The 21,500-nt window shown below is 38.5% G+C and overlaps 1 protein-coding gene and 1 pseudogene across 2 annotated transcripts in view; one reads left to right on the plus strand and one right to left on the minus strand.

Annotated features, from left to right (window-relative positions):
• The window catches only part of ADAM10 (ADAM metallopeptidase domain 10), a 133,300-nt gene extending 114,040 nt beyond the window's left edge, over positions 1–19,260 (minus strand). The window contains exons 1-2 of one of the 2 annotated variants that reach the window (XM_025883567.1): positions 18,361–18,378; positions 8,820–8,892 (exon numbers count right to left, since the gene is read on the minus strand). In XM_025883567.1, the coding sequence (XP_025739352.1) occupies positions 8,820–8,892; positions 18,361–18,363 (76 nt within the window). In that variant the 5' untranslated portion in view covers positions 18,364–18,378. Of the gene's footprint in view, positions 1–8,819; positions 8,893–18,360; positions 18,379–19,061 lie in introns of those variants that run through there. The other variant, XM_025883568.2, reaches the window with a different exon arrangement.
• LOC112832848 (ATP synthase peripheral stalk subunit d, mitochondrial pseudogene) overlaps positions 18,801–21,500 on the plus strand; it is a 407,341-nt pseudogene continuing 404,641 nt past the window's right edge.

Consider the following 21,500-nt stretch of genomic DNA (forward strand, 5'->3'; position numbering starts at 1 on the left):
CTCTGTCAAATAAATAAATAAAATCTTTAAAAAAAAAAAAAATCTGGCTAAAAGACATTTGTTTAAAAAAAAAAAGCTTCACATGTCATATCTTTAAGCGTTAAACATCCAAAACTATATATGCCTATTTTATTTTCAAAATGTATTCTAATTGTTTTAAGTATACATTGATAGCTCACTACATACAAAAAATATCTTGATTAGATAAACTTAAGTATTAATTAAATAATGTTTAAAATTGGATCTAATAAGTAAAATTTATTGAGCACTTGCAATCTGCCAGGCTCTGTAGTGTTCTACATTTTTTTTTCATGTAACCCAACCAAAAGACATATAAAGTAAGAACTATTAACCCATTTTAGAGAAAACTGAGGTCTGAGAGATACATAACAAGCCCAGAGTCACACAGCAAATAGAAGGCAGAATAATTCTGGTTTCAATTACTTTACGATTTTCTACAATAATTCTATTACCCTCATCATAAACAAGGCAAGCCACCATTCACCTTCACATTTCTGATGTAATTATAAAAAACTGAAGAGAGGGGCGCCTGGCTGGCTCAGTAGAGCATGTGACTCTTGATCTCGGAGTTGTGGATTCAAGCCCTATTTGCATGCAGAGATTACCTCGAAATAAAATCTTCCAAAAAAAAAACCAAAAACTGAGAACGAAAAAGAAAATATCAAAATACAGCACATGGCAGGGACCTTTCAAAACCTAAACTGATATCTACTTCTAAGATGCAGAAAATCATGTAATAAAATGCCAAATAAGAATATACCTTTTAAAGACCCAGAAAATATATATGTATACCTTGATTTCCACAGCTAGTGAATGAAACTGGCACAGTTTACTCCATGGGAGCCCATGCCTATCTCCAACCCTCTGCACTACTTAGCTCAGTCAGATATCACAAAATTGCCTGTTCCCACATACAGAGTCTGGACCTACTCAACTGAGATTTGTTCCTATACTTTAGCAACTAGTCAAAAGCTCAAAAAGTAGGGGCAGAATGCAGCTCTATCACCAAATCTCACTGATGCAGTTAAATATTCACCCATCTCCTCAATTCTATCTGAACAGAGCTTGGCCTCTGACATACTCCCCTTTGTATCTGATCTCCCCTTGTTGCAGATCTTCCTGATTCCCTTCTTCTAAGCTGCCTATTTGTCCACTCCAATTCCTAATCAAGTACAGGCAACCTTGAACAGTGTGGGAATTAGGAACTGAACGTGAGCCTTATAAAGGACTGCATTCCCCTACGCTACTCCCATAACTGTCTCACCACTCTCCCCTTATTCTATCTGCCACATTAGTCTCCTATTGTCCCTCTGCCTAGAACATCTTCTCCCAAAGCAGGGCTGGAAACCACACTTCATTCCTGTATCTACTCAATTTCTTCAGAAGATGTCTTTGGTGACCCTATTTAAAAGCATAGATCCCAATCATTCTAATATCCTGCTTTAGGTGCCTGGCTAGCTCAGTTAAAAGAGCATGCAACTCTTCATCTTGGGGTTATGAGTTCGAGCCCCATGCTGGGCACAGAGATCACTTAAATAAAACTTTAAAAAAATAATAATATCCTGCTTTATTTTTCTTCATATTACTTCTTATTAACGTATATCCCTCCACCATCAGAATAGAAATTCCATGAAAATAAGGACTTTATGGGGTGCCTGGGTGGCTCAGTCGGTTGGGTGTCTGCCTTCGGCTCAGGTCATGATCCCGGGATACTGCGATCGAGCCCCACATCTGGCTCTCTACTCAACGGGGAGACTGCTTCTCCCTCTCCTCCCCACTTGTGATCTCTCTCTCATTATCTCCCTCTCTCAAATAAAATTTTGAAAAAAAAGGACTCTATTTTGTTCAGTGATGTGTCTTCAGTGCCTAGAACAGAGTGACACAGAAAATGGGTGCTCAAGAAATATTTGCTTTAAGAATGAATGAATCCCAAAGGGATACATCACCCCAATGTTTATAGCAGCATTATTAATAGTCAAAATATGGAGAGAACCCAAGTGTCCATCGATTGATGAATGGATAAAGATGTGGTGTGTATATATACAATGGAATATTATTCAGTCATCAGAAAGAATGAAATCTTGCCATTTGCAATGACATGGATGGAGCTAAGTATAGTATGCTAAGTGATATAAGTCAGTCAGAGAAACACAAATACCATATGATCTCACTCATATATGGAATTTAAGAAAGAAAACAGATGAACATATGGGGAGAGGGGGAAGGATATAGGGAAACAAGCCATAAGTGACACTTAATTATAGAGAACAAACTGAGGGATGAGGGAGGGATGTGGGTGGGGGATGGGCTAGATGAGTGATGGGTATTAGGAATGCATATGTTCTGATGAGTAATGGGTGTTACTTGTAATTGATGAATCACTGAAGTCTATTCCAGAAACCAATATTATACAGTATGTTAACTAACAAAATTTAAATTAAAAAAAAATTAATGAATCCACTCAATGTTTCACGGAAATTCCCATTTTCATTCATATTTATAAAGAAAGCAGCCTATACCTTGCTGATAAGATAAGCACAAAGCAATCATGAGAAAATATGTGGGTTAATGACACTTACCAAGAAGTACCAGAATTTCCACCAGGCCTAGCATTTGCAAAATGCAACTGGTTAAAAATAAAATTATTATAAGTTTATTCACCAGGTAATTTTTAAAAAAATCATCTTCTACTGATGCTACAACTGCATTTCAGATGCTTGTCTCTGTAATTACCCATGCAGTTTTTATCACCATTTTGCATGCCTTTCTGGACAATTATAACCCATATTCCTGTTGCAACTAAGTTTTTCAATAACCATGGCAGGTCAACATATCTTACTTCATGTTATAACAGTTTAGCAAGCATTTTATTTATTTATAAGTAGAACTTCATGACTTAGAATCCCAGCTTTGCCACTTATTTAATTTAGGGATCTTGGAAAAGTTACTTAATCGCTCTGTGCCTCAGTTTCCCCATCTGTAAAACAGGTGAAATAGCAGTATCTGTACCTAAAGTGTTATTATGTGGATTGAAACAATATAGGTAAAGGGCTCAGAATAGTGTACAGTACATAATAGGTAAAAATTCAGTAAATTATGGCTAAATTATTATCTAATTTAACTCATAACTGTAAAGAACAAGGATAATTAATCTTAAAATGAGGTACAGAGAAGTTAAGTGACCCAGCTAAGACTACAAAGCCACCCTCTAGCTCTAACAATCTGTGATTCTAAATTCAGTCCAAAACGAAAATGGGTTTTTAAAAGTTTCACCTTGGGGCACCTGGGTGGCTCAGCTGGTTTTGGCTCAGGTCATAATCTCATGGTCATGGGATCAGGCCCCTGCGTGGGACTCTGCACTCAGCAGAGAGTATGCTTGAAGATTTTCTCCCTCTGCCCCTCCACCTACTCGTGTGCATACGCTCTCTCTCAAATAAAATAAATAAATCTTTAAAAAAGTTTTAACTTAACATAAAGTTAACAAGTTAACAATGAGTTTTAAGTTTTATTGAGTATAATCAGATAAGCATGAAGATACTCTACATTTCCCCTTGGGGTCCTAACTTTGCAGTGAATGACAACTGCTCAATGCTTTAAAAATAAAATTTTTTAGGGGCACCTAGCTAGCTCAGTCAAAAGAGCATGCAACTCTTGATCTTGGGCTCATGAGCTCAAGCCCCACGTTGGGTGTAGGGATTACTTAAATAAGTAAATTTTCAAAAAATAACATTGGGGGGGGTGCCTGGCTGGCTCAGTCAGTGGAGCATGTGACTCTTGATTTCGGGGTTGTGAGTTTGAGTCCCACACTGGGTGTAGAGAAATAAAAAATCTTTTTAAAAAATAACATTTTTAAAAAATAGGAACACATACTAGTTGAGAAAGAGCAACTTGGTTTTTAGAGGGAAAATTCTAACTCATTCAACCTACCTAGTTTTTTAACAGAACATATAAAAATACTCACTGAGCAAAACACTAACAAAATGGTAGTTTCATTTCACTTTAAAGTCAATTTAAGTAAAAAGACTAATCAGAAGCTTTCAAGTTTTTCCAGACATACTTAGACACTTAGGATTCTTACATAATTCACAAAAAATTATTTAGTTCAATATTCATTAATCTAATCACTTAAAACATATATAATGAGCACTTACTAATATCCTAGCCATTGTTTCAGGGGCTGGGAATACAGCAGTGGACAAAAACATTTTCTAATGTAAGAAAGTGGACGAATAAGTTATTGACCTCATGAAGCTTTATTCTAGAGAAGGAAGACGGACAATAAAATAAGTAAATAACTTTATTTACTTATTTATTTTATTTGACAGAGAGAGAGGCAGCGAGAGAGGGAACACAAGCAGGGGCAGTGTGAGAGGGAGAAGCAGGCTTCCCGCTGAGCAGGGAGCCCAATGTGGGGCTCGATCCCAGGACTCTGGGATCATGGCCTGAGCTGAAGGCAGACACTTAACGTCTGAGCCACCCAGGTGCCCCTAAATAACTTTAAATGGCTATAACAGTGTATTCACAGGGTAAGCAAATAGAATGCCAAGGAAAGGGCTGGTCTTTTTATATGAAGTAATCGGAAGATCTCACTAACATCTGAGCAAAGACTTAAAAGAGAGCCAAATGCAACAATCTAAGTGTACAGTAGTCCTTCCCTTCCCCATATCTGCAAAGGATATATTCCAAGACCCCCAGTAGATGTCTGAAACAACGTAGCACCAACACTGGACATATGGTTTTTCCTATACATACATACCTATGGTAAAGTTCAGTTGATAAATTAGGCACCATAAGAGATTAACAATAAAAAATAGTAAAATAGAACAGTTAGAACACTGTAATAAAACTTATGTGAATGTTGTCTCTCCCTCAAAATACCTTACTGTATGGTAATCATGCTTCATTCTTGTGAAGATATGAGATGATAAAATGCCTAAGTGATGAGATAAAGTGAGGTGAATGACACAGGCATTGTGACACAGAGTGAGGCACAAACTGACCTTCTGACACTACATCAGGAGGATCATCTACTTCTAAACTGGGGCTGACCTTAGGTAACTGAAATTATGGAAAGTGAAACCACGGTTAAGGCGGGACTACAATACTTACCACTACCCAACTGCACAAAATGGTCATGATGGTAAATTTTATGTTATGTGTATTTCACCACTATTTTAAAAAATAGTTTTAATTTAAAAAGGAAAAACACAGAGAGTAGATAATACAGCAATCTAGAAGGGAAGTGTTGCACGTAAAAGGACCAGCCGGGGCAAAGTCCCTGAGACAGGAACAAGCCTGGCATTTTTTACAGAGTTCTGTGCAGCTGGAGCAGAAGCAAACATGGGGCGAGAACTGTAGAGGTATTGCAGGGGGGATAAGCATACAATGTACATCACGTAGGGCCTCACAAGCCACTTAGAAGGACTCTGGCTTTTACTCAAAATAGTAAGCCACTGAATGGGGTTTTTTTTAATTTATTTATTTTGCTATTGCTTTTTTTGAGGTGCAATTCATATAACATAAAACTCACCATTTGTAACATTTTAAAGTATACATTTTGCCAGTGGATGGTTTTGACAAAAGGAGTACCTTTTGAACGGGATCACATTGACTGCTATGTTGAAAAAAGACCGGGAGAACAAGAGAACAGGGAGAAGAGTTAGCAGGGTTTACAGTAAAGTGAGATGGATGCTGGCTTATGTCAACCAGGGTAGTAGCAGTGGAACTAGTGAGAAGTATTCAAAGTCAGCACATACTTTGCAGAAGAAGCTGACAGGATTTGCTGATGGACTGCCTGCAGAGGGTAAGAGAAAGAAGAATAAAGGGTAACTCAAAGTTTTTGGCCAGAGCTCCCATTTATGAGATGGGAAAGACTACAAAAGCCAGAGGATGAGGAGAATCAGAGGTTTGGTTTTGGACATGTTAAGTTTGAGATGCCCACTAGACATTTAACCCAATATATAGCTGGTATACAGGAGGCTGGAAATCAAGGGAGAGGTCTGGGCTAGAGATACAAATAAATATGGAGGGTCATCACTATATTAGGGGTTATTTAAAGCAACTAATGGGGCACCTGGGTGGCTCAGTCGTTAAGCGTCTGCCTTCGGCTCAGGTCATGCATGATCCCAGAGTCCTGGGATCGAGCCCCGCATCAGGCTCCCTGGATAGAGGCCCGCATCAGGCTCCCTGCTCGGCAGGAACTCTGCTTCTCCCTCTCCCACTCCCCCTGCCTGTGTTCCTTCTCTCGCTATATCTCTCTCTGTCAAATAAATAAATAAAATCTTTAAAAATAATAATAATAGGGGCGCCTGGGTGGCTCAGTCGGTTAAGCGGCTGCCTTCGGCTCAGGTCATGTTCCCAGGGTCCTGGGATCGAGCCCCGCATCGGGCTCCCTGCTCTGCAGGAGCCTGCTTCTCCCCCTCCCACACCTCCTGCTTGTGTTCCCTCTCTCGCTGTGTCTCTCTCTGTCAAATAAATAAATAAAAAAAAATCTTTAAAAAAAAAAATCTTTAAAAAAAAAATAAATAAAAATAAAAAAATAAAAATAATAATAATAAAGCAACTAAAAAGTAAATCCAGGAAAAGAAACTACTTCTTCCAAAGGTCTGTTGCAATCTAAATTAACATGTGATTTGTGGCCCATAATGGACTGTTTTCTTCCTCTAAGTTAAATCCTCTATTTACATGAAATAGATTTGTACAAAAGGAAACATAGCCAACAAATCTATGAGTAAAAAACAAAACAATAATGAAAAGAACTAATGTTCTGTTGTTGCCTCTGAATACAGACCTGGAGTTTTTATTATCACTCTGATATAATACCCATGAGGGGCAAAACGAAAGACAGGGAAGGTTAACAAAAAGGACTCAAAGGATAGCAATCTGTTACACCTTTTTATTCCTTCTATTAAGAATAGAATACTCACTAATGATGTTCTCATGTAAAGTCCTTAGCAATGGAGAAACAAATCTGTTATCTCACAATGATGAAAATAAAATACATTTAACCTAAAGTACAAGTAAGATGTTAGTAATCTTACATCAGCAGAAAATGACAACTTCCACTTTATCTATTTCTAGATAACTGAAGTTTATCTATGTCCAAATATCTTTCCATTTGAACCATTATTAATTTTTTCCTCTACTTTAACACCTTCTTGAGCCAGGCTCATCCTTATTAACATCTTTACCCTAAGACATCCTCATAAAATATGATAACCTATAGGCTACTGTTATTGTGCCATTGTTGCTACATAAAATAGCTCCATCCTGCAGTATTCTGTCAATGTCTCCTCCTTTCTCTACTGTTACATTATTTTACCCATACATAAAAGCATCCCAACATTTTACTTTCTGGTCCTTAGTTGTATTTGACAGAAATCTGGCCCTCAGAAAGCATGTAATAAATTCACACAGTGCCTAGTACTTAGAAGCTTCATGGGAAATTTGAACATCCCCACACATAAAAAGAGAAAGTAATCTTATTAGTTATGTAAGACAATGTCATTAATCTCATGAGATGCATAATGAAGTCTAGTGTTACAACTTACTTTCAAATGGTTCAGAGGAAAAAATATATAAATACATATTTTTTACTTATATTTTTTAAATGAGCGATAAAGCAAGCACGGCAAAAGATAACTATTAATAAATTTAGATCAAAGGTATACAAATGTTAATTGGACTATCTATACTTCCAACCTCTCAGAAAGTACAGAAGCTTTTAAGATACAAAGTTAGGAAAAAATATAGTATATACTGAGTAAATGCCTATGTGTAAAATTAGTAAAGTATAACTGTATTGGATCTATTAAATGGAGAAAACATAACTAATTTTCAAAATATTAAAAAAAAAAAACTGGGGAAAAAGTAAAGCAATACCAGAAAATTACCTATGTGCAGGAGTAGTAGAAAAATGGCCAGCAAGTTCTAAAAACTGGAAAAAAAAAAAAACATAACTTGGTTTCCTTGCCACTGGAGAGCTTAGAAAATGTCTCCCTTTTTACAGTTTGAGAATGGTATTTTTATTTCTTGTAACTTTTTTCAAAGTCTGCTGACTTTGGATACTGGTTCTTACTAAAGGCAATCTGCTTTAAAAAAATATTTGTTTCCTGATTACTGTAGAAACACATTAACTTATATCTCACCATCCAGAGATTTATTATGTATCTTCAAGCTTTTAAAAAATGAACATACACAAATTTATGACAAAATTGATATGGTATTATGAATAAAATGTCCTATAAGCTGCTTTCCTCTCCTTAATTGTAAACATTTTCTAATGTAAAAAAAAAAAAAAAACCACTAAAAGGTGCTTTCCTCTCCTTAATTGTAAACATTTTCTAATGTAAAAGAAAAACCTTGTAAAGAACTTGACTGACCAAAAGCCAAATGGCTCAAATAAGCATAAAGAGTCTAAATTGATGGCAAAATAATTGTCTTTGTACAAAGGCAGAATCTAACAACCTCACTATACAATGCCTTTCAAAGCACAAGACATGTTTCTTAGAGGCAGTATAGTGTTTAAGAGCATTAATTCTGGAGCCAGACTGACCAGATTCAAATCCTGGTTTTCCCCAATAGCTATATGACTTCTCTGACATTGAAGATGTTATCCTCCCTGATCCTGCTACCTCATTTGTGAAATGAAAATAACAGAACCTACCTTACAGAGATGTTGTAAAGACTGGGTTAATACACAAAATGCCCTAAGAAAAGTACCTGGCACATAATAACAATTCCGTAAATGCTAGACATTATGAATATTTTCCATATTTCATGGGTAGTTAGCATCTTACTTTCTAGGAATGCTGCAAACAAAAGCTTCCTTTCCAGCTTCTGAATCCAAAACCTACAATCTTCTGTTCCAATCTAAATTAAATATAAGAATAGGGCAAAAAACATAGAATGAAAATTTCATTAACATCAAGATGAAAAAACAATCAGAATATATCTTGCTGATATATCATCACATATCATCAATATCATCATCTTTGTGTGGGATAGCAATATTACATAACGAACTTTTTTTTCTATCTATAGCAAAGAAACTTTATTCTACAATTTTAAGAATGGGGGAAGAAAAATTGGCAAACATGTTTTGACATTACAGAGCTTCCTATTTACAGAAAAACTCAATTACAATAAATGAGAGGATGTGTAAGAAGCAGCTAAGGCTGGCACATTTCCATTCCGCAGAAAAATTACTTGTAATCAAGTTGTTTTCAACAGACTTTTCACTTGTGTAATTCTAAAATTAAGTACCAAGAGCATTTTTCCCCAACAGAAAAGTTTATTTCCTTCCTGAGAAACTTGAGTCATCAACTATGTCTTAGACATCACACTGTGTTGACCAATGCTTCTTATATTTGATATATATTCACTCTGATCTTGAAGCACTAAATACCACTAACAAAATTGTTTTCTTGTATGACAAAGGTAGACTTCCAGGAACTATCATGTCCTACATTTCAGCAATACATGTAAGTACCTTTACTACACTCCTAGAAAAGTTACTTCTTGGGGGGGCCTGGGTGGCTCAGTCATTTAAGCGTCTGCCTTCGGCTCAGGTCATGATCCAAGGGTCCTGGGCTCCCTGCTCAGCGGGATGCCCGCTTCTCCCTCTCCCATTCCCTCTGCTAGTGTTCCCCCCCTTGCTGTCTCTCTGTCAAAAAATAAAAAATCTTTAAAAAAAAAAAAAAGACAAAGTTACTTCTACAATGTGACCTCAAACTTAAGTCACAGTATCAATTTCTTCACTAGAAATGAATTAGATCATTTTCTACAAGTAAATATCTACACCTAACAGTTCCAGTGAAAATTCAAGATAGTAGGGTGTGTCCTACAATTATAAGCATATTTCAACACATCCACTTTTTGAGATGAACTGGTTTCTAAAAATTAAAAATAATAAAGCTAGCTGGCTCAGAAGTTAATATAAGTAGCTCTTTTTTAAATTATAAACTAAATCAATCACAAAGGGCATGAAACATCAATGATTAAAACATACTGAATGTATTAAATTTCTACCACTAATGTATGAAATACAACTTACAAATTCAAAAAATGGAACATGTACATCATTTAGATTTCTATGCTCATTTGAAATGCCTTTATACCATTTCACTAAGCGCAGACACAAGTACAGACGGTAACCCATGTAAGGGACTGTGACTTTCAACCTACCTAAATAAAACACACACACACTGGGCTCAGCCACAGGCTCCCCTGTTGATGTATATCTACCCCACACCCAATTTCATCCTAAGCCCACTCTCATTACTTCACTCTTCTCCCATATGACACCCCAAAGCATCTACCTCTACGTCCTACCAGGAAATTTGGACGTGCAAATAAAACAAGTCTGCCAAAGGTGTTAATGATGATAATAAGAGGAAGGGGGAATAGAGTTATAAAAAAGATAATGCAAGTTTTTGAGAACTTATGCATTAAAATTTTGAAGAAAGGGCGCCTGGGTGGCTCAGATGGTTGAGCGTCTGCCTTCGGCTCAGGTCATGATCCCAGGGTCCTGGGATCGAGTCCCGCATCGGGCTCCCTGCTCTGTGGTGAGCCTGCTTCTCCCTCTGCCTCTCTCTCTCTCTGACTCTCATGAATAAATAAATAAAACATTTAAAAAAAATAAAAAAATAAAATTTTGAAGAAAATATTTTGTGAAAAGTTGAAACTGAGTAGAACTAATTCTGAAGATAGAGTTGCAGATGCTGCTGACTGAGTCTCTCAAAACTACCCCACAGAAACTAAAATCCTACTAATCTATGGCTCTTCTCGGTTAACAAGCAACTGGTTTGGTTTGGTTTTGAAATAATCCTCATGAGTTATCAGTCATTCAATTGCTATTATAAATTAACAGAATCAGATTTACTTTCCAACCACAAACTGGAAGATGAAGAATGGGAAATGCTGGAAGATAAATGATAAAAGTAAATTTTTCAGAGCTGCAGCACACAGAACACTAGGGAGAAAAAGGTTTGAACAGGATAAAAATATGGAAGCTTACGAAACTTGAGTAATCAATTAAGACAGCAAGCTATCAGAAATTAAAAAAAAAAAGGTAAAAAGACTCAAATTTCCTCTAGAGCAGGGTTTCTCACTCTCAGCACTACTAACATTCTGGCCAGACAATCCTTTGTTGTGGGGGACTGTCCTGTGCATCGTAAGATGGTTAGCAGCATCTCTGGCCTCTACTCACTAGATGCCAGTAGCATCCCTCCAGGTATGACAACCAAAACTGTCCCTAGTCTATAAATGTTTCAGTGTCTGCTCTGCATATACACTTTAACTACACATTAAATTTTTGAAGGATACAAAACTGCATAAATATTACAACGAAAATTCTTAATAATAAGCATTTTAAAAGACTGCGTGATTAATATTTAAAAGTGATAAAATTGTGAAGGAATTGTGGATTTTCTTAAATTCTGTTCTCTAGGGGCGCCTGGGTGGCTCAGTCGGTTAAGTGACTGCCTTCAGCTTGGGTCATGATCTCAGGGTCCTCCTGGTATGGAGCCCCGCGTACTGGGTTCCTGCTCGGCGGGAGGCCTGCTTCTCTCTCTCCCACTCCCCCTGCTTGTGTTCCCTCCCTCGCTATCTCTCTCTCTCTTGTCAAATAAATAAAATCTTTAAAAAAATAAAAAAATAAATTCTATTTTCTAATGCTTGGTATCAACTTTCTAGCATTTCAACTTCTAGAAATACATTTTATCCACCTATATTTTGAAACTAATAGATTCCAAATGAAAGCAGGCCTGGAAACAATATAATTTTTATAATATTTCTATAACATTTTACAGTCTTCAGCATTTTTACAAACTTATCCCAATTAATTCTTAGGAAAAGAGGTAGCAAATTAAGATCCCATTCGATTTATAAGTATAGGATTCTATCTGTATTCTTATGAAAACTAAATCCAAAGTTCAAATACATGTATTGTATCCCTTGCCATCGTCTATGCAAAGACAAATAGAAAATTCTCCAAAAATCATCTATGTACATTTGCCAAAGAGCCTGATTCCAACTTGACAACAAATATATACCTGCAAAAATATACTTGTTAATATATGTTTAATTCTAACCTCTCCCAGGCGCCTGGGTGGCTCAGTCAGTTAAGCATCTGACTCTTGATCTCAGCTCATGTCTTGATCTCAGGGTCATGAGTTCAAGCCCCGCGTTGGGCTCCACAGTGGGTGTAGAACCTACTTAAAAAAAAAAAAAAATCGAACCCTTCCCCTCCACTCCAAATTCACCAAACTTCTACCTCACAACTCTGGAGCAGTGCTTCCCAAATGACAAGCCAAATATTTCTGAAAGACTATGCAAAGTTTTAACCAATCCCCAACAAAAATATTAGATTGCAAGTCAGATAAAATCCCAGACTACGACACACATCCCAAACTAGAACCTACCTAGATTCAAAATCTTAAGATGTCTTATTTTCAACTTCAAAGACTGAGGGCCTCTAAGTTTTATGAAAACATACTCTCGCCAATGCAACAGCCTCGGAGATCTAAATTCAACACAGAGTGAGCCTTCTATAAATTTTGTTAGCTTCATGTTAAACTTCTGCCAAGCTTTATCAGTTTTCTTCCATGAGATTTCTTTTATATCCTTATTTATTTCAACAATACAGAAATAAATACAGAACTTAAACACACAATTCATCAAGCAACTAATTTATTCCTTACTGTATCATATTCCAACTCCTCAACATGGACTCCAACCAACATTCCATAACACTCTACCTTGCAGCTATAATGGCCTAGAATATGAATAACTGGAGTCCTGGCTGTCATGGCCCAGTTAGCACTTCTTATTTCCTGCCATGGACTCTCCATTCCAGGCAAGAAAACCTACAAGCACCTTACTAGACTATTATGCCATTCTCTTTCCTCAAAAGGCTTTCCCCAACTGGGGAAATAAATCCTCATTTCATCTGCAACTACAATACATAATTGGAACTGTATTTTTATATCTTGGCATTTCTGTCTACGCTGACAAACTCAGTATTTTTTCCTTCTCACTCAAGACTGTAGCTCATGACTCCTACTAACCACAGACATACAATAAACTGGTGACTAAAACAGCAATGTTCTCGCTGTACACGTTCTCACACTGTTTACTTGGAATTGTAATAGCTTCAGAATGAATTCACCCAGTATCAAAGGGAGTCTACATTCTCTAAGAACTATTCTCAGTATTGCTGTTTCCTGCAACCTGGTGAGACGGGACTCTGTCTCCACTAGTACCAAGGCAAAGCTTTCACCCTGCTGGACAGCAATGTTACTGCCCTCATAGGAATTGAACTGGTAGGATTATTACAGTTTTCCCATTTATTCTTATTAACATTGCTTTCTTTTCCTAGTATGAAGATTGACAGTTAAACTAGTTAGAATTACCACTACTGGATTTTTATTCACAAAAGCAGGCATTTTAGGGTTGCTTGGAAGAAATTACTAACAATCGTTAAGTAAATCAATTCCTCCAAAAAAACCAAACCTGGGGCTCCTTACCCAATCATGTCACAGAGAGTTGCCCATGTGCAAACAGACCAAATGCAAATCAATTCCTAGAATTTGGAGCATCTGCCCTGTGACGTGGGGCTCAGATTTGAAACCACTGTGGTTTTCTGTTCACAGCCTTTTGTATCTACAATTTGTCTCCCCCAGTTAGTAACCACACAGGCCTCATGGAAACTTGTGTTAGCAGCTATATCCAATGACTACTTGCCCTGTCCCCCAACTTCTCCACAAACAAATTCCATTTTTGTTACTCCGTGTATATATTTTAAGTTAGGCCATCCCCAAAATATACCTCCAACTTTGGCAAAAGTTTTCTAACCATTAGAATGTGATACAATTCAAAGACAAATTTAACTTTATGCAAATGACAAACTCACCAAATCTGTAACACACAACAGTTACCTTACTTCAAACTAACAATAAGATGCAGTGTCACAGTATCCGGAGTCTCTGTCATCTACCTTTTACCTAATGCTCCTTTAAATACAGAGAATATTTTTCTTAACTTTGCATTCCTCAGAGGATATTACAATTGCACATTTTAAGGTATGTTTAATATCAATAATCTAGTATACCAGTTTGGAACCAAAGTACTCATGATTCAGATCTGGGAAATGATCTACCTGCAACCAAATGAGTGTGCATTTTATTTGGTGTGTCTTCCTGGTTACCTATCAGTTTTTTTCTCTCCATTCCACCTTGCCTCACTTTAACTACCAAAATACGTTAATACAACATTATCCTAATTGTTCAGAACAGGGAACCTAAACACTAAACTCCATAAGCCAAAATATATACATTAAAAATAAACTTTTAGGGGCGCCTGGGTGGCTCAGTCAGTTAAGCATCTGCCTTCAGCTCGGGTCATGATCTTGGGGTCCTGGGATCAAGCCCCGGTTCTGGCTCCCAGCTCAGCAGGAAGCCAGCTTTCCCTCTGCCCCTCCCCGCCCCCCGCCCCACTTGTGCGTGCTCTCTAATAAATGAATAAAATCTTTTAAAAAGAACACATCACTTTAAAAAATAAATTTTAAAATATATATGTATCTAAAGTTCACGTACTTTATTCCAAAAAGATGCAGAATTTATTTATTCCACTTTGCATTCAAGTGTATCAAGTATGATTCTTAGTTTCCCCACAGAAAACGTATTAGAAACAACTAATTAGAAGGTGATATCCTCAAGGTTTGCAAGAAAGCCAGGAATTTTAATCAAAAGTCGGAAATACTATTGAAACCAGATACAAGAATAAAAAGCACAATCACCTAGAATAAATTTAGAATACTCATTTCAATTGGGGGGGGCAGGGGCAGGGGAGGTGGGACAGAAACTACAATAGAGCCCGGAACAGTAACAGCTGTTCTCTATACTAAACCTCAATCATTTAAGAAAAGATTGAAGTCAGCCCATTTCAAGGGCACAGTAAATGTGTAATATATCCTAAAAAACTTCCATGAAAAATTGCCAAAATTTTACAAGTCTGGTCCCAGAGACTTATTTGGGAATCTTCTCATATCTGAACCTGTCATTGTCATTATTTCATTTTATGAATTTCAAAGGCAGAGTTTATGTTTATGACCTGTTCTTAAAAGAAAAAAAAAGCCTAAGTTTTTACTTGCATGACCCTCAAGCATTTTTTTCTGTGAGTTTCATCCAAGTAGAAAAAGAAATGGTTTCTTATTTGCTCGTTGAGATAAAGTGATCTGGTGCTCCCTTCGGCAGCACATATGCTAAAATTGACATAAAGTGATCTGGAAAAATTAGAACCATCATTCTTTAAGAACTTCAAATTGTTATGAAAACAGGATTTTTAATATTTAATAATCTTATGCTAAATAAAAAGAAAAGTATATGCCACAGCTTTTATTAACAAAGGTTTAAGACTACTGTAAAAATAATTAAAAGACATATTAAAAGTTGGATAAGAGGTCACAGTCAAAAAAACATTTCTAAAAGATTGGATTCACCTATGTAAGATGAAGCCAAGGTAGAGATGCAAATAACATAGTCGCAAGATCCACACAGGTGACAAAAATGAGTGAAGCAGGCCAAGTGTATTACCACTAGGAATGATACTAACTGCACTGACCAGTAAGCACATGCCCAGTCTAAAGAGGACAGCTACTGCTCTACCAACTCTGCTACAGACAATGGGAATGCAGCCCAGAAGAACCTGGGTTTCCAATTCTTCCAAAAAAAAAAAAACCTAGAAGTCTATGAGGAATTTCCCAATTTTTCAATGTTGATAACTAGTTGAAACCTAAAGACACTACGAATCAAACAATACATCTCTAAGGTGGTTCAGCCCAGGGGCCACCTTTAACCTAATGTGTGAATTGCTTTCAAAAAAGGTTGAGGGGACAATGGGTAAAAAGTTCAGGCCTTGAGGTCAAGCTAGCCTGGGTGTGAATGTCTAATTCATCACTTAGCAGGTGGATAATGCTAAAGAAATTATTTCTTCAAGCCTATTTCCTCAACTGTAAAATACCACCGCTTTCTCAATGTTGAAAAGTGAAACTCCTAACACAGTATCAGACACACAATAGACATCACAGAAATGTCCCTTACCGCCCCTCCTTAACCCTGCAAATCCTTTGGAAAATTTAAGAAATCAGATAATAAATAAACACCCTTGAAGATCTTAAACAAGTTATTTAAAAAAAAAAAAAATCAGAAAACAGAGGTGCCTGCTGTGCCCATTTCCCTCACCCCTGCTACTCAGAGAGGTTCTGTGTATACAGAAAAGATAGTTAATTTAGGGCATGGCTTGAATGGACTTAAAATGATACAATTAACTAGATTATCGATCTCAAATTAAAAAGATGAACAGGCAGAACTCCTTAAAGATAAAGACAAATCTGTCTCTTATTAACTTCATAGAACCTTATTTGCTGGTAGAAGTGAGAGAAATCGTTTAAGCTTAAGCTTTAATACTTTTAATACTTTTGTTTAAACTTCCAGAAAACTTATTTCTAAAGAATGCATGGTACAAAACAAAGGATTTACGCCAGATTTTTAAACATAAAAAACATGACAGACTCTAAACTTCATTTTATGTATGATTTCATCAAACCCAAGTACTGTCAGATTGAATTTACTACTAGAACTAAAATATCTTTCGACCTCTCAAACATACCAATTAATTTTTAAAAAGAGAAAAGACAACAACTCTCCAAAATATTTGTGTTAAAAAGTACTATGCACATGTACATAAAAAATATTTGGGATATATTTACTTAGAATAGTTCCAATAAATTTCTAATATGGCTACAAATAATAAAGAAAAGCAATTTTATGTATACATATCTATATAAACACTTATTGAACTCTGCAAATTTTATGGTATCTTCCTACATATACAACAGACTGGGGCATGTGCTAGAAATCAAAGTTTAATGCGTGTGCATTAGGAAAGTTTAAGTTTCAGGAAGCAACTAAGGCAACTAAAATCATTTATTAAGTACATAAAAATGGTCTATACTTCAAAGTTAAATCCATATTTCCACTGCAACTTCTCCTCGTCTACATAAACATATTCATTTCTTTCATGTTAAAACAAATTATATTCAATTTGAGTGTATTCTATTCTACATATCATCATATAAACTTCTTACAAACTTGACCATATAGTTCAGACTCATTTAAAAATAGTATATATTACAATAAAATTACAAATATCTCCAAGTACCCAAAGGCTACAATCTTGATGCTAATTTTAAAATGAAAGTTTCTTAGTGTCTTTATTTTAAAGTTCTGCTAAAACATGAAAAAGTACGTAGCCTTTTAATGTTTAATGCAAAATGATACTTTATAAATGACTCCAAAGTTCTGAATTTAGATTTTTGTGTACCAAGGGTGTTAACCCACAAAAATTATGCTGTTAATTTACTTTTTCTTCAACCATCAGGCTACACCAATTTATATTCTTATTGTTTCACACTTAAAAACAACGGTCATTTTATATACAACCACTCCTCAGTAATTTACAGTACCTCATGTGTTTGTCTTACTTTGTACCTCATAGAAATCAAGAGTCTAACACCTGACTATAATCATAAATAGTGGTAAGAGACAGAAGAAATTTGTCGGAAGCCACATTCTGCACATAAATACAAATGTTATAAAAGGCCCTTATAAAGGGTCTTTAGCACACGATACTCCTTTAAACTAAACATCTACTAGGAACTCTTAATCTAAAATGTACATCTAGCAAATGAACACCACAAACTACAACAAAAGTGTACCTACAAAGCATCGTTCTCGGACTAAGTAGAACTCAGGACAAAAATACGCTTGGCTCTGCAATCATAAGTTAAAGCGACAAAGAACAGAAACAATACACTACATAAAATATACAGTGTTCTCTAAATTACCAAATCACACTGTCCCATCGGAAGCATTCCGGTAATTTTTTCAATTCAATGATTTTAAACAAACTTTGCGGTTTTTAAGTATACTTTGGGGCAAGACAAAAACTTTACCTAAAATAAAGCACTTTACACAACAACAGAATTATGAAGCTGGTCCTAGGGTCATAAAAAAATCGTCTTCAAAACACGAGTAATCAAGAAATTATCTGCTTACAGTAAATTTAACTCCAATTTGCGGGGTGGGGGAGTTGCCACCGTCTGACAACCCACTAACTACGCTGTAAGTCTACTCCACCTGAGAGCTTAAGAAAAAAGTTGGGTCACCCAGGGACTTGTCCATCTAAGAGACCCAATCCAAACAGATCAAACATCCCGGAACGCCTTACTTTTCTCCCCACCAAACCCATTCCCCTGGGCAACAGAATGTTTTCACTGACCATAAACACACCCTCCTGAGAGCTCTCTCCACACACTCGGGCAGAGGCAGGGCACTAAAGAGAGCGGAAGCGACTCGTCTCAGACAGCAGAGGACCACTGTTACCCCTCCACGGGCGGCCCCTCTGCAGAACCGGGTCAGTCTGGATCGCCGCGCCCGGTAAAGAACAATACACCAGCCCAGCCGCAGACATCTCAACTTCCCACGAGCCTGCGCGGCGGTTCCCCGCGGTGGAGCGGGCTCCGGAATCCGCCACCGGGCAGAGGCTGGGGGCGGAAGGAGGGAGGTAACGACCGCCAGCCCCGCGGCGGCAGCCCGTCCCGGCACCCGGCGAGCAGGTTGGAGGTATGGAGCCACCGGCCTGGGTTCCACGGCTCACGCCCGGCAACTCGGATCTCCCCACTGCTTCTCTGGGAGGCGACCCCCGCCTCCCCTGCCGCCGGGGCAGTGGGGGGCGGGGAAGGCCTCGGCGGAGGCTCGGAGCCTCCTTGGCCCGCCACGGAAGGGAACGCGGTCGGGGCGCGGGGGACAATAGGGAGCGGGGAGCGCCGCGCGCCGGAGTGGCGCCGCCGGCCGGCCGGGCTGACTGACGCGCCCGCCGCGCGGCGCGACTGGGCTCCGCTCGACCCGGCCGCCGCTGCCGCTGCCGCCGCGCGGTCCGCCGTGGTCAAGGCGTCCCCGGCGCTTGGGGTCGTGCCTCACCTCCCAGCCCCGCCGCCCAGGAGAGGAGCGGAATTAACACTCTCAGCAACACCATCTTCCGCGGCCGCCGCCTCCTCACGGGTTAACCGCAGCACATCGATCCGGAGGGAGAAGCTGAAGGGGCTTGGTCCGGAGTCTCCACGGGAAGCCGGGACCTCCCCCGGCAGGAGAAACGGCGAAGCACCTCCCTCTCGCTCCACTTCAGGGGCCGGCAAAGCTCCCAGCTCCTCCAAAACAGGGACCTCCCTCCCCCTCGTTCGTTTCCTTCCTCCCTTCCCCGCGTTCCTTCCCTCGCTCCTTCCCTCTTCTCTACCTCCCTCCCCCGAGCCCGGGACCTCCGCCTCCTTCCTCACCACGTGATGCGCGACGCCCAACCGGCAGACCCAGCCGCACCCCTTCCTCCCGCCCCTCCCCCTCCCCCAGGCTCCCCAGGGGCGCGCGCATGCGCACGAGGGCCGGTTCCCCGGCAGCTGGGCTCGCCGCCGCTTCCTGTCCGCCGGCGGAGAGCTGGGATTGGGTTTAGAAGGCGGGGTTTCCCCTGGTCCCGCCCCCAAACGGGAGCGCATCTCCTCAGAGCAGCGCCGGCTCGCTCGCTAGTTCTTAACGACTGCTGAGGACCGTCCCTAAGACGAAAATGGGAGAGTGAAAAGATGTAAAGAGGCCGCTTTCTTCTTAACTTCACAAGGAAGGGAGATTTTTATTTCTTCCTTTTCTGTCTCTGGTGGTGCACGACAGCAACCAAATAAACGAAAGCAAAGTCCCAACAAGCGACAGCCACCAGTGATCAAACAGATGAAAAGACCTTCAAACCCCAGAAAGGAAAGACAACAGCCTGTGGCATTTTTTTTCCTGAATTCTTTAAAAATTTGTCGCAGATCAGGCTTTGGCCTTTCTAAATGCCCGCAGTTTAATCCTTACGGTCCTAAATCTCCTGCCCAAAATATGTCCTCTTTACCACTCTCTTTTTTCCCTGCTCTGAAGAGAACTGCACCCCAACTTCTTTGAAGCTCACGTTTGGTTTCTGTTTGGCTTCTCAGTAACTCACTTTGGTTCTTCAGACTCGTATTCCTGGATTAAAGACTTAAACATAGGACCTGAAATTGTAAAATTTCTAGAAGCAAACTGGAAAAAAGCTCCTTGACATGGGTCTTGCCAATGTTTTTTTTAATATGACACCAAAACCACAAGCAACAAAAGCCAAATAAGTAGGACTACATCAAACCGAGAGGTGCACAAGGAAAGAAGCAATTAGAGGAATGAAAAGGCAACATACACAAGGAGAGAAGATATTTGTAAATCATATATCTGAAAAAGGGTTAGTATCCAAAATATATAAAGAACTTATACAACTCAACAGCAAAGAAACAAACTAACCAATTTAAAAATAGGCAGAGGACCTGAATAGACATTTTTCCAAAGAAGACATACAGATGGCCAAAAAACACATGAAAAGTTACTCATCATCACTAACCATCAGGGAAATGCAAATAAAAACCACAATGATATATCACTTTGTATCAGGATGGCTAAAATAAAAACTTAAATAACAAGTGTTGGTGAGGTTGTGGAGAAAAAGGAACCCTTTCTGCACTGTTGGTAGGAATGCAAATTGGTGCAGCCACTGTGGAAAACAGTATGGAGGGTCCTCAAGAAGTTAAAAGTCAGAGTGCCTGGCTAGTTCAGTCAGTAGAGCTTGCAGCTCTTGATCTTAGGAGTTGTAAGTTAGAGCCCCATGTTGGCTGTGGAGATTACTTAAAAATTTTTAAAAATCTTAAAAAAAAGTTAAGAATAGAATTACCATATGATCCTCTAATTAGACTAGAAATGTATGGAATTGTTGAATCATTATATTGTATACCTGAAACTAATATAACACTGTATGTTAATTATACTTGAATAAAAAATAAATTTTAAAAATATTTTTGAACAGGCAGAGGAACTAAATAGACACTTTTCCAAAGAAGATATCCAAAGGGCCAACAGTGCGACACTAACCATCAAGAAAATGCAAATCCAAACCATAATCTTCACTATTAGAATGGCTATCATCAAAAAGACAGGAGATATAAGTGTTGGCAAGGATGTGAAGAAAAGGGAACCCATATGCACTGTTGGCAGGAAGGTATATTAGTGCAGCCACTGTGGAAAATAGTATGGAAGTTCCTCAAAAAATTAAAAATAGAACTACCATATGATCCAGCAACCTCACTTCTGGGTATGCGTCCACAGGAAATGAAATCAGGATCTTGAAGAGATAACTTCACTCCCATGTTCACTGCAGCATTATTCACAATAGCCACAACATGGAAACAAGTGTCCCTCCATGGATGAATGGATAAAGACGTGATATATATACACATGTATGTATGTATGTATGTCTATATATACAACAGAATATTATTCAGCCCTGAGAAAGAAGGAAATCCTGCCATTCGCCAC

Source organism: Callorhinus ursinus, unplaced genomic scaffold (assembly GCF_003265705.2).
Source record: "Callorhinus ursinus isolate GAN/ISIS: 27379988/994484 unplaced genomic scaffold, GSC_fseal_2.0 scaffold25, whole genome shotgun sequence".
NCBI classification, from domain to species: domain Eukaryota; kingdom Metazoa; phylum Chordata; class Mammalia; order Carnivora; family Otariidae; genus Callorhinus; species Callorhinus ursinus.